The following is a 13413-nucleotide window of genomic DNA, read 5'->3' on the forward strand; positions in this document are numbered from 1 at the left end:
AATATTTTCTGAGGCTGATTTATATCATACCACTAACACCAAAATATTTTAATTGTCCCATATAATTTACATATATGAATGTAATTGGTGTCAATCACTTAAATATCCTTTCTGGAAAGCTCAATTTTATATCTGAGAGAAATTAACTTTCAATTAATTGCTTAGCTGAACAGCTTATTTAAAGTGTCATAGTTAATTTCTGCTCTTTTTCTCAATTTGAATATTTATTTTTTTAAGATTTTATTTATTTATTTGAGAGAGAGGGGAGGAGGGCACCAGTGGTAGGGAGGGGCAGAAGGAGAGGGAAAAGCAGGCTCCTTGGGGAGCAGGGAGCTGAATGAATGCGGGGCTCTATCCCAGGACCCTGGGATCATGACCTAAGCCAAAGGAGATGCCCAACTGACTGAGCCACCCAGGTACCCCTCAATTTGCATTTTTAACCAAAATTAAATCTCTAGGTCATTATATCATTTTATTTTTTTTAGAATCACTTGTATTTGTCATGTTTAGAAACATTTTTAGAGCAATAATACCTTGTAATGTTTAAGTATGCTAGACTTTATTTTTTTAATTAATATTTTTGTCATGAACTATTACTTCCTTTTTGTCATTTTTTCCTTTTCTTTCCACGATTTCCAGTACACTGGAATTGTCAGCTTTACAATTCTCTTATATATACACATGCTTATCATAAATCCGGACTCACTTTTAGCAGTCGAGCTATTCCCTCTGCCGCATGCACTCGCGTGCACTTGTTGACAGTGAGGCAAAACGAAGATTAACATATTCAGAGGATCCCGAAGCCTCGTGTTAGAGTAGTTGTCTTCTCACAGGTCTTTCTCCAGAATTGCCAGTAAGGAGAAAAAAACACTCTTTTTCTCTGACTGCTTTCACCTGAGGTGGCTACCAGTTGTGCATTAGGAAAAAGCAGTGGGCAGAAATTGAAATGAGATGTAGCTAATCCACAGAACGGATTGTTAATCCTCATCGGCATTCAAAGAGTCCAGAGTGTTGCCTGGCACAAAGTAAGCAGTCGGGAAGTTTCTTTTGGGTGGATAGATGGATTCATGAATAAGCCTGTGGGTAAACCATGGATTTCTCAGGCAACAGAATTCTAAGAATCTCCTTAAATTGTGTTAGCTTGAGATTCAGAAGCTCATCCTCCTGCTCATCACACTGCATTAACTACCACCATGTGAGTAATCACAAAGGTTACATTGTTTTCTGAGTCCTGAACTGACCTGTGTATCTATATCACACTTTTTGTCTCTAAAGGAAGTAGAGATTCGGAACAAAGACCTGGAGGGACAACTGTCTGACTTAGAGCAACGTCTGGAGAAAAGTCAGAATGAACAAGAAGCTTTTCGCAATAACCTGAAGACACTCTTAGAAATTCTTGATGGAAAAATATTTGAACTAACAGAATTACGAGATAACTTGGCCAAGCTACTAGAATGCAGCTAAGGAAAGTTAAATTTCAGTGCCAATTGATTAAAAAATATACTGTTTCTCTTCATAGGACTGTTTGGGCTCTGCATCAAGATCGCACATAAAATTTGAATATCACTCCTTCTCCAGGAGGATGATCTTTTGAAAATTGGAATTGTATATTTCAGTGTAAATTTTAGAATTCAGCTTGTAGCTAGTTGGGGAAAAAAGAGATGAAAAACTTGAACTACAAATTACCTCCATGTATATTATTGGCCATAGTTAACTAGAAAGTTATAAATAGACACTTAATGCAATCTTTTTTTTTTTTTTCTGATATTAGCTAATGGGAGAATTAACAGTGTCTGGGTCACATCCCCTTTTTGTGTTCAACACAGTGAAGGTTATCTGCTTTTTAAATTTATTTATTTATGATATCTAAAGCTGTGTTTTGTGCAAAAACTTAGTGATGAAAGCCCTGTCTTCTGTTGTAATCTGAATAATTTCTCAGGATATTTTTGCACTGCTGAGAAGCAGTGCCATTACCAATTAATTCTTGCCAGGAGTGAGAGAGAGCTGCATCTTTAATTGAAACATACTTACTAGAACTGGGTGTATAGAGTTCTTCCCTTTTTTTATACTGGAAGATATTTCACTCGGTGACCACTCTGGTACACTCTGGTGTTCTTTAATCTTGTCTGCTGTATAGTTTACTTTTCCATATTGATTCCATGTATTTACGAGAAGATATTGTCTCCCATTTTATTACACATTTTAAAGCCAACTAATGAAGGCAGCTGAGTCCCTCGGAAATTTTTCTTTTTAAATTTCTAATAAATTTGACACACAGTACTGAAATACAGCAGCCCGTCATTGACGGTCTGGTCTAGCAATGTTAAGTATATTTACAGAATATGCAGTTACATTTATTTATATATTTTGCAAGAAATCTTTTCTGAATGATCAATGCATTTCAATTTACAACTAATAATGGTAATTGGGGAACTGTTTATTACAGATCATTTTAAGGTGTATAGCAATTTTAAAGGGGATCCATTTCCATCAAACAGCCGATCAGAGGACTATGGGGATTGGAGCCGTGTACTCTGTCTGGGTCTTCACATCAACCACATCTCTAGTCAAACCTCACAAGGCAATATTCTGAACTGTTAACTAGGCATTTCAAACAGGAATTCAATTCAATAGGCTCTTCTCAATGAACAAGTTTTAATGTTGTTTTGATGTAATTTTAAAAGACTTTTAGCAAACATGCATTTCTTTATAGATTTCTTTTAAGAAGCTATTTTAAAAGTAAGCCAAGTGCTGTCTAGCCTGCTTATGGAGTTAGGGATTGCATCAGAGTCCATATATTCTTGCTGTACAATGCCTGTGATGTTGAGGAGGGTTCTTTTTTAAAGTGTATGCCTGAGTCTCTGACTCTGTGGAGTCTACAAATGCACTGACTTTGTTTGTACCCCCAAATGATGGAATTGTTAAGTACAAAATTAAGCTAATGAATCAATTTGTAACCATTTTTTCACTCACAAACAGCAAATTAACACTAGACAATTTTGTTTTATATATGTACGTGTATGTATGTAAGTACATACATATTAATTTATATTAGAGTGAAAAATAAATGGTTTGTTTCTAAAGTTAGTTTCTAAAGTGAGTTTTCAGGTGTCTCTGAAAGGTTTATATCAGACACTTAATCATCGTGTATTATATGTGCTATGACATCATGTAAGTTACCTCCATATATTTTATGATATTTCCTCACCTATTTATTATAGGGAGGGTAATTTAGGTACACAAGCTCAGAGTTGAGATATTTCTCTGATAAATCAGGTAATAAAATTTATTTGATTGATGGAATTTTGAAGTAGATGTGATTTTATCCATCAGTTCCTGAGTAACAGAGCACCAGATTTTAATTTAAATAGGGGATATAATACTAGGGATCAGGGAATTTAGTTACGAAGAGTTAAAAATTAAACAACAACAACAGTGTAAGCTGTTGAAATGGTAAGTGAATTATTTTAATGATGTAATAAGATATTTTTAAATTTTGACATAGTTGTCATTTAATGGGAAAATAACTCACCAAAATGTCTCCACTTGAATTGTATTGATATGTGAGACATGTGTGTAATTCAATATATACAATATATACATATACCCATATGTATATACAGAAAATTATTTTTAATATTTTCCTACTGATAAATTTAAAATTGGAAATTTTGTGAGTTTTTTCCTTGTTCAATAGGGCCTAAGTTTTTTCTTTTTTTTAGTGATTTAACAATTTGAGGGCTGCACCTTTAAATTCCCAGATTGTCATTAGACGTGTACAGTATATGGGATAAGGTGGACACAAGTGCACATATAAATAAAATCTTAAGACTATTTTATTCATTTATAGTAGGAGAGTATCTAGAAATCGTCATCTACAAATCATAATTAGGTTGTGTGTCTCTTGTAGTTTTCTCCATTTCTGTATTATATAAATAAAAGTTTGAATATTAAAATCTGATTTTTCCCAGAGACAAGTATTATATAATGTATCTATATTTAGATCAAACTGTGGTAATATATTTATCCAAAAATGATGCTGGGGACTGTAGCCTGAACATGTGGACTTGAAGTGACACAGGAAAGGAGAGCAGAGATCGATCCCATTGTGTATAAGTTATTATATGATAATTATGAATTCTTGTACAAAAAACAACTGAAAAAAGGAAAAACAAAAATACAGTTTTTATTTTGAAATACATTTGTTGTTCTCTGGAGAATGTACTTTATCCTTTTTTCCTTCAGTCTTTTACAGATATTTTTTAAAAAGCATTTAAGTGATGGCAGCAGTTGCTTAACTCTTACAGGTGCTACTGGATTTCGCATTAGTGTGTTATGTTGTGAAATCCTGACTTTGACATAAAAGGTTTTATAAGTATTTCCCTGCCTGGAAAATTAGTTTTTGTTTCTCTTCCCTCTCTACTCTCTCTCTCTTTCTCTCTCTCTCTCTCTTTTTTCTCTCTTTCTTTCAGCAGATTAAAAAAAGTGCATGAGGTTGCATCCCTCCTTGTCCCTCTAGCAGAACTTCCAGCACCACCATAGATTTAATGTTTTGCTGTCACTGAACTTTGGGAAGCAGTGAGAGGAAAAGCTTGCAGGTTTTTTTCAAGTAGAAATCAAAGGGACGTTCAAAATTAAACCACCACCTTTGAAAACTCATTTTTTGCACTGGTTAAAATTAAATGTATTCTTTCACACATGTGCTAGGGCCATGTTTTTGTTTTACTGTGGAGCGTGCAGCTCAGCTGCTCTCTCCCTGCAGACCTCATCTTCCCTCCAGTCTGGAATCGGAGGGAGGCCCTGGGGAAAATTTGTTTGGTGGCAGTGTTTGGTTTTGTTTTTTTTTTTAAGAAATCCTTTTGTTTCTTTGGTATCAAATGATTTTACCATTCCTGATGGTCTGTGCTTGAAGTCATGAAATAGTCTTCATTGAATGTTTGTCTTCTATATGTTCAGCATTGTTTCTTTATCATCCATGAGGTAAACTAATTTACATAAAATCTTAAGAAAACTTTCAGGTAAGAAGTAGTTAAGAATGATATGTTTCCAAAAATTTTCTCAGGTAGGATACTGTGCAATGATTATTAGGAAGATTGTTTCCAAGTGAGAGAATATTTTTTGAATTACTAGAAAAACGACCATTTTGGAAAGGAAAGAGATGAATCATTCACCTTACTTGAAATTGTGAAAGGGCATTTTTTCTGATTTAAAATTGGACTTTAAATTTAGATGACAGTTTTTCTTTATAGGAAACTGATATGTAGATGTCACAGAAATATAAGCATCATTATTGAATTAAAGAAATGTTTTTTTGTTGTTTTCTATATATTACCTAGTAAAATAGCTAACGATTTTATCCAAGAAAAACTCAGCACTACACTGCCTGGTGGCTTTTTTTTTTTTAAGATTTTATTTATTCATGAGAGAGAGAGAGAGAGAGAGAGAGAGAGAGAGGCAGAGACACGGGCAGAGGGAGAAGCAGGCTCTATGCAGGGAGCCCGACGTGGGACTCGATCCTGGGACTCCAGGATCATGCCCTGGGCCGAAGGCAGGCACTAAACCGCTGAGCCACCCAGGGATCCCTGCCTAGTGACTTCTGCTTAGTACACTGGAGAGAAAAGAAACACTTTATTTTTACCCAAAAACAGGAAGAGAAGTTGCATCTGGACTAGAATAGGAAACAGGCCACAAGCTTGTAGTACCTTTCCAGTCAATTCTGATCCCTCTGTCCTTTGGATGAAAGGACACATTCTAGTGGTGGCAAGAGTGACTCTGGAGGAGGAGAGGATATTTTTTTGGAAGCAGGGCCAGCAAAGAGTGGGAGCATCTCACCTCAGTCTTTACAGAAGGCACATCAGGCTAGCCAGAGACACCTGCTGCTTTTCACTCAACAAGTTGGGATTGCCTTAGCGAATTTTAAAGGCTTTCAGGAGATCCTGTCATTCGTCTTGTCAGGATTTATAACCTAATATAAGACACCTGACGTTCACAACTCCCCATTCTGTGGAATTCTGACCTACTTTTGCCAGTTACTTTCACATCAAATCTACCCAGGGGTAGAATTACTACTCTGCTTTCTCCTAATAGCACCAAATTAAGGTGATAATGAGTGCCTAATAAATGCAAAATTAAGCCCATTTCTGTACCACAGGAAAATGTCTTTTGTGGATATTTTTTCTATCAACATAAATGATTGTGTCTTGTTATCTGTGCTTTATAACTATGTTACTATATATGCATATTTAGGAAGTGTCCTGTCTCAGTGACTCATAGATAGGACTTAACTTGATTGTTACACCTTAAATGGAATGACTGATGAAACGTGGCCAGAAAGCAGACGTGCTTGGAGTTAATGCTTTTTCAGCAACTTCAGTATGAAATGGAACAGAAAGGAGTGTTTGTTGAATCTGTGCTATGTGACAGGCACTGTACTAACTGACATTTCATTTTCATATATAGGGGTCCTTGCAGGGGTGTTCCTTTGGAAGGGGGATGAGGGAAAGGAAGGGAAGAGGCTCAAGTGATTGCACCTGCTGTGTTGCTGTGTTGCCACAGTGATCAGTCTGGTCATCCAGTACACCAGTCAAAAGGTGGAGATCTTGCTCATGTGTCTGGTACAGTTTTTCCCTCTAGCTTAACTGCCTTGCTTCTAGAATATCTCTGTTAGGGCACTTTGTTTGTAGGTCATGTCTATGCGAAGTGTTTTAGGCTCGATTTTTTTTTTAAATTTTTATTTATTTATGATAGTCACACACACACACACACAGAGAGAGAGAGAGGCAGAAGCAGGCTCCATGCACCGGGAGCCCCATGTGGGACTCGATCCCGGGTCTCCACGATCGCGCCCTGGGCCAAAGGCAGGCGCCAAACCGCTGCGCCACCCAGGGATCCCTAGGCCCGATTTTTTAAATTTTAATTTACAAACTTCATATAATCCATGGACACTGTTTCTTAAACAGAATTCCAGTCAGTAAAATTAAAGTAGGAAACTATTTATAAAGGCCTTGGGAAGACCATTCATCTCTTAAATTCCCTAGTGAAATAAGCTGTAAACCTGTAAAACTCATCCCCCAAGACTAAACAGTAGTTCAGCAGGATGTGGGTTTTGCAGTCCGTGTTGGGTGACTTTGTGGTTCCACAGAAGTTAAGGCCTCTCCATGTTGATCAAGTCATTAGATCAGCTGCGGAAGTATCTCATGGCCTAATCCTTAGATAGGCGATAGCCCTTATATAGTTAGAATCATACAGTATTTGTTGTGCCTGGCATATTTCACTTAGCATAAAGTTTTCAACGTTTATCTATATCGCAGCACGCATCAGAATTGCATTCCTTCTCAGTGCTGAATGATATTCCATTGTGCGGATATACCACATTTATCAGTTCATCTGCTGATGGACTCTTGGGTCATTTCTCCCTTTTGGCACTTGTGAATAATTCTTCATTGATCCTTCATGTAAAGGTATTTGTATGGATCCCTGCTTTGATTTATTTAGGTATATATATAGGAGTGGAATTGCTGGATCACACGGTAATTTTATGTTTAACTTTTTGAGGAAGGATTGGGTTTCAATTGGGTTAATTTAAAAGACTCACAGAGCAGAATGCCATCTCACTAGAAATACAGTTGTGGGGCTAATGTCTGTTAATAGATCAATAAGCAATCCAAGGACATCTAACTTAGGCCTTTTACTCTCTTACCTAAAATATTTATTGAGTACAGGCTATGTCCCAGACCCCATTTTTGAACAGAGACCAGAGAAAGAAGCTTATAATCTACTGTAGGATACAGAGAGTTACGTCACAGTACCTAAGCACTGTCATCATATAAGAGAGCAACTAGAATGAGGGTGCCCAGAGGAAAGAGGAGTTGGTCTGGGTGGAGGTGAGGAGGCAAGGCAAAGCAAGATGAAGAGTTAATTTTGTTTTGAGCCTAAGATGCCTGTGGAATAGCCAAATGGAGATGTGAGCTGGAGGGAGCTTAGGAGAAAAATGTGAGCCAGAGATCGATATTTGGGACTTGTCAGCATATGTGATGGTAAGTGAGGGCATAAGAATGAAAACACAAGATGAAGATGTCTTTTTGGGGCAGGTGCACAGAGAAGGAGAAGGAATGGCCAAAAGATGAGTGGATAGCCAAAGAGCCGGGCTCATGGGGCCTAGAGTAGAGTTTCAAAAAGCCAGATTTCACACAAATAAATCAACAAATCATGTCTGAAGGCATTGGTACTCGAACCGTGTTGAGAACCTTTGTTAATATTTAATTTTTAAATCTATCTTAACTGAAAAAAATAAAAACCAACAAACTCACATATGCTGCTTGTAACATTTTAAAACATTGAAACCCAACTAACAGGAGTTCCAGGTAAACTGTTTGTACAGATGCCACAACAAGGCCATCTCTGGTAAATTGAAGAGCATCTTGCTATTTCAAGGTGAGTTATTAAAGAATTCCACTGCTTAGTGTGAATTAGGACTTTCTCAACACTCTGCAGCTGAAACAAAATACAGAAATCAAGTCTTGTACATAACCTAACTTCTTCTTAAATAAACCCAGACTCAAATGTTTGTTGTTTTCTAAAAATAATTTCACTTTTCTTACTTTACTGGTCAAATTAAGTGTCCTACACCATCCCTTCTGTTGATGTGTTGGTTTTCCATGTAGCTGTCATTCCTAAAAGGTTGCAGGGGCAGAGGGCCACAGATCAAAGGAGGTTGACACTTACCTCGTAGAACTTGGCTTGTTTCTCTGTGGCTCACCTCTCCTCAAAGTCAAGTTGTAGGGGCTTACATGTATTTCTTGTATCTTTTTAAATGTGTTTTTCGGATACTTAACTCACCACTAGGACCAGGTGGTTTTGTGTTTGCATTGCTGTGGGAAGTTTAGAGAGTTAACATTGATGTGATCTTAAATGATCTTTACTCTTTTTTTCGTATTGATTCGTAAATAATTGTATACAAATTATCTCTGGTAGAAGTGATCTTAATGACAACAACAGGAAAAAATGCTCTTTGTATTTGGTTTTAGATTGCTGTATGGTATTTGATTTTTATTTCTCGTTTAAGTTAAAATTAGCTTGAATTCCTTGAGTAGACAAAGCTTGCACTACTTAGGCAACAAATGAGAGCATGTTAGACATTCCAGGAAGAAAAGAGGAGCTACTGGTTTTCAAATTTGGCTCCAAATAACCCATAAAAATTTGCAAATCACTTGTGAATTGTCAAATAAACTCTACCTTTTAAACCATTTTTGTTTATATTTTTCTATTTAGTGATTAATCCTGGTCTCTTTTAGCAGAGCCTTTATTTTAGAGTATACTCTGTGCACTGAAATCCTGTGTTATATGTAAAAATATAAAATACAGAACTTCACGGTCTATGGCTCATGGCCATCTCAACAGTTGACAACAAATTTTCACAACAGTGTCATGACCTAAATGTTACTGTTATCCCCATGTTGTAGATTTTATAGAGCCTGAGATTGAGCAAGATTAAGTGATTGGCCAAGTCAAGGACCGCCAAGGAGGAGAAAACAGGCCACTTCATCCTGCCTAAACTGTGAACTGCAGACTTTTTTTAAGAAGAAAGGTACAAATATTTATCAGTTCCCAATATTTAACAGCCTATCACCTAGGAAAATTGTTTTCCATTTCACAATGGTATACATCTTTGAATATTTATCTCCCTGCTGTCCCTTATCAGGATAAAAAAACCTTTATGCTACTCCTTCATGTGTGCTTTCTTTTTGCAAACATTCTTAATAGTACAGATAGAAAAGTCACTCTTGATCTTTCAGTTCCATCCCTACAAATTATGCCCTTTGGGCACATTTATATGCTTTTATACATAATATGTGCTTATAGAAATATCTAGTTATTTTGGGGGGAGGAGTACATAAGTTCTCTTATCGGTGTGTCTTGTTCTATAGTTAGCTGGTTTTAGATCTCTTTGGAAGCTCTGTCCGAGTTAGTACTGTTTTTAACTCCTGCAGAGTGTTCCATTTTATGGATATATCACAGTTTGTTTAAGCATTTCCATATTTTCTTTCCTTTCTCATGCTACCCTCTTCCTGACTTGAGGCTCCTTTGCTAACCATAGTATTAGGGATATTCAAGGGAGATTAGTGCCCAGTTACCAAATGCCACCGCAGCGCCTCTTATATCCTCAATGAAAATGAACTCTAGATGGAAAAATTGTCCTGAAAACTAAAACACAAGGGAAAAAAAATGTTTTAACTGGTCCTGCTAAAACTCTTTCTAAATTACAAGCAACACCCAGAAAAAAAAAAAAAAAAAAAAAAAAAAAAGCAACACCCAGCACCGTGCTTTGAACGTGGTAGTCACTGAACGTGCTTCCTACCATAGGAACCAGGATGCCCAGTGTAGATGGTAGCCTTTGCCGAGGGACTGGGGCCACCGCTGTTGCACAGCGCCCCCATCTGCAGCCACCCAGAGCGCCGGCACAGCTGCAGGGGACCGCTGAAAATGCAAAGTGCTGTGCTTTGTAGCCCTCAAAGTGGGCGGGAAAGGACAAATAGATACTGAAACGAGTATTTCCAGACAGTGCCTCCCTCTTTGGCCAGCAGCCTTTTGTTACCTCGATGGTGGCTTTGCTTCTGCTAGTATCCCCTGCCAGTGGCTGTTTATTCAAACATCTGAGCACCTCCAGTGTCACAAGGGACTGAGCTAAGCACTGAGAACACCAACGTGATAATACACAGTCCCTACCCTCAAAAAGCTAAGGTTCAATGAAGGAGGCAGACACAGCCAACAGTCAGGAACAGTAAGACAGTGACACTATGAAAGGAGTCCTGGCTTCTGCTCAACAGGTAGAGGAGGGGGTTAGTGTCTTTGAGGAGGTGGCATTTGAGCTAAAATGAAAAGGATGAGTAGATGTCCACCTTGAAGATTCAGGTGGATGGGTGGAAAGCCCAGGGGAAAGGACATATCACGAAGAGCCACACACTGAAATTCAGCCTGACGCCCTGGCGGGCCCATCAGTGGTTTCGCTAGGGCTCCAGAGCACGTGGGATGGCCAGGTTCCAGACTGCGACCTTGCCTTGGGTCCTTGGCAGTTCTGACTTCAACTGAAGGTGGTGGATGCCACTGAAACCTTGCAGGACGGAAGTATCATGACTAGATTTACATTTGAGAGCAGGTAAATCACTGGCCACATTATCAAGAATCAATTGAAGACTACATGAGACGATGGGGGTGTTCACTGACCTTATTGTGGTGACCATTTTACAATGAGTACATGTATCAAATCGTCCCACTGCACACCTTAAACTTACATAATGTTCTTTTTTTTAATATTTTATTTATTTATGATAGACATAGAGAGGCAAAGACACAGGCAGAGGGAGAGAGAGGCTCCATGCTAGGAGCCTGACGTGGGACTCGATCCTGGGGCCCCAGGATTGCGCCCTGGGCCAAAGACAGGCGCTAAACCACTGAGCCACCCAGGGATCCCTACATAATGTTCTTTAAAAAAAAAGAAAAAGTATTTATTTATTTATGAGAGACAGAAAGGCAAAGACATAGGCAGAGGGAGAAGCAGGCTCCCCTCGGTAGACACTCCACCACTGAGCCACGGAGGCGTCCCAACTTACACAATGTTCTGTGTTAAATGTCAATAAAGCTGGGAGAAATGGATTAAAGAAAGGTTCTGCACACAGATTCAGAATTCAAGACTTTTTTTTTAAATTGTAGCAATCCAGGAAGAGACAAAAATGAAATGAAGCCAGAAAAAGCTGAACTTAATAGAGACTCAAGAGGTATCTGATGGCAAGATTCAAAATCTAAATTCCTGCTTCATTCGTGGCATTTATTGCTTCCTTTGCCTCCCTCCCACCCCCAATACAAGCCACAGCAAAAGCCTTCTATTCGCTGGCCCTCAGGATTGGGTGGTTACGGCAGTAATGAGTCAGTCCTCTACTTTTGATCAAATGAGATTAAAAAGGGAAAGACAAGAGGAGGTGCAGGGAAGCAAGATGACGAGAGGGTGACAAGTGTGACTAAGAAGGTGCCCTGAGTGCTGCTCCCTTCCTCCAATGCACTGACCTTAGATGAGAGGTTGTGTGACAAATAAGTGCCGCCCCTCCAGACAGGATGGGGGGTTGAAGACCCATGCCTCACTTTGCAGGTTTTGCCTATGGAAGAATTCCCCTGGGCCAGGAGGATGGAGCAGCTCCCAAGGAGAAATAGTGATGTGGTGTGTCCGCTAAGGGAGTCCCCAGCAAGTCCCCTGGAGCCCCACAGGGAACCCGTGGGGACATAGCTGAGAAGCCTCCCTGCCCCCGCCCCCAGCAGGTGGAGAAGCTGCTGACAAGCCAGTGAATTGGGATAGAGGGTCACCGCTGTGGATGTGGGACCAAGGACCAGATGGACATCTCTGGATGCTGGCTGCAGAAGGCTCTCAGCGAGTGCCAGCATCAGTAGAAGTGGACCAAGAACCCGAACCCCCCACTCTTTTTCCCAGGCCCCTAAGCGCTCTGACACCATATGGAGCGAACTTGTAACCCTCGAGGAGGTGTAGCCAGGAAACCTTAGCTGGCTGGTTTTGTCTTGAAATAACAAAAACCATGCTTCTGCTCTTGGGCAGAGAATATTTTAGAACAAAATTGAGAAGAACAAGATGATTTGCACATCCTACGTGCAGCCTGTGGACACGTGCCCACTACCAACAAACCTTGCAGGACGTGACAACTGTCTGGAGGACCTGTGGGCTTCCAGACTCAGCTTAAAGCAAGGGGAGGCCTGTGCTGGCTATGATGAGTTTGAGGTGCTTCCCCAGCTGGAGATCTAAATCTGGAAGTTACCAGAAAACAGACTGTTGGCGAAATCCTAGGCATGTGAACTCCTGGAGGGTGAAGAGGACAGGCTGGAGCTGTAGAAAGCCCTGACATTTAAAGGGATGCGCGGAGAAAATGGGGGTCGGGGAAAGCCCGTGATGACGGGTCCACGCGACCTAGACAAGAACCAGCAGGGGACACCAAATAATCAAACTGACGGCTAGGACTTCTACTGAATGGGCTCCAGTCCCAAGATAGTTCATGGTCATAAACTAAAATTCTCTGTGACACCTCTCCTTGACCAGAAAATCAGCTGCCTCATCCCCAGGCCGGAAGCCATGTCCGTGTTCAACCTTGCTTCCACGGTGTTCCTGCAAGGAGATCCGTTCCTGTGCTTGGGGGACACTCGCATGTTATGTCAATGTGCTGTCAGGGTCTTGGGGGGGTGGTTTTTTTGGTTTGGTTTTTGGTTTGGTTTGGGGCAACATTACCCACTTTTTCAAGAAAAGATCTCCATCACAATTTGTTTTCAGAGATTAAGACTAAATAAATTTGTTTTTTCGGGTCTAAGCTGCTTATTTCTGGGCAATGACAACTACATAAATCCATCATTCCCTTATCA

General features: G+C 39.5%; 1 protein-coding gene across 1 annotated transcript in view; it reads left to right on the forward strand.

Annotated features, from left to right (window-relative positions):
• The window catches only part of HOMER1 (homer scaffold protein 1), a 131234-nt gene extending 121989 nt beyond the window's left edge, over positions 1 to 9245 (forward strand). The window contains exon 9 of the mRNA XM_025998256.2: positions 1276 to 9245. Coding sequence (XP_025854041.1) covers positions 1276 to 1464 — 189 coding nt within the window. The 3' untranslated portion in view covers positions 1465 to 9245. The remainder of the gene's footprint in view (positions 1 to 1275) is intronic.
• Positions 9246 to 13413: the final 4168 nt, after the last annotated feature.

The sequence above is a fragment of the Vulpes vulpes genome, chromosome 14, assembly GCF_048418805.1.
Source record: "Vulpes vulpes isolate BD-2025 chromosome 14, VulVul3, whole genome shotgun sequence".
Lineage (NCBI taxonomy): Eukaryota > Metazoa > Chordata > Mammalia > Carnivora > Canidae > Vulpes > Vulpes vulpes.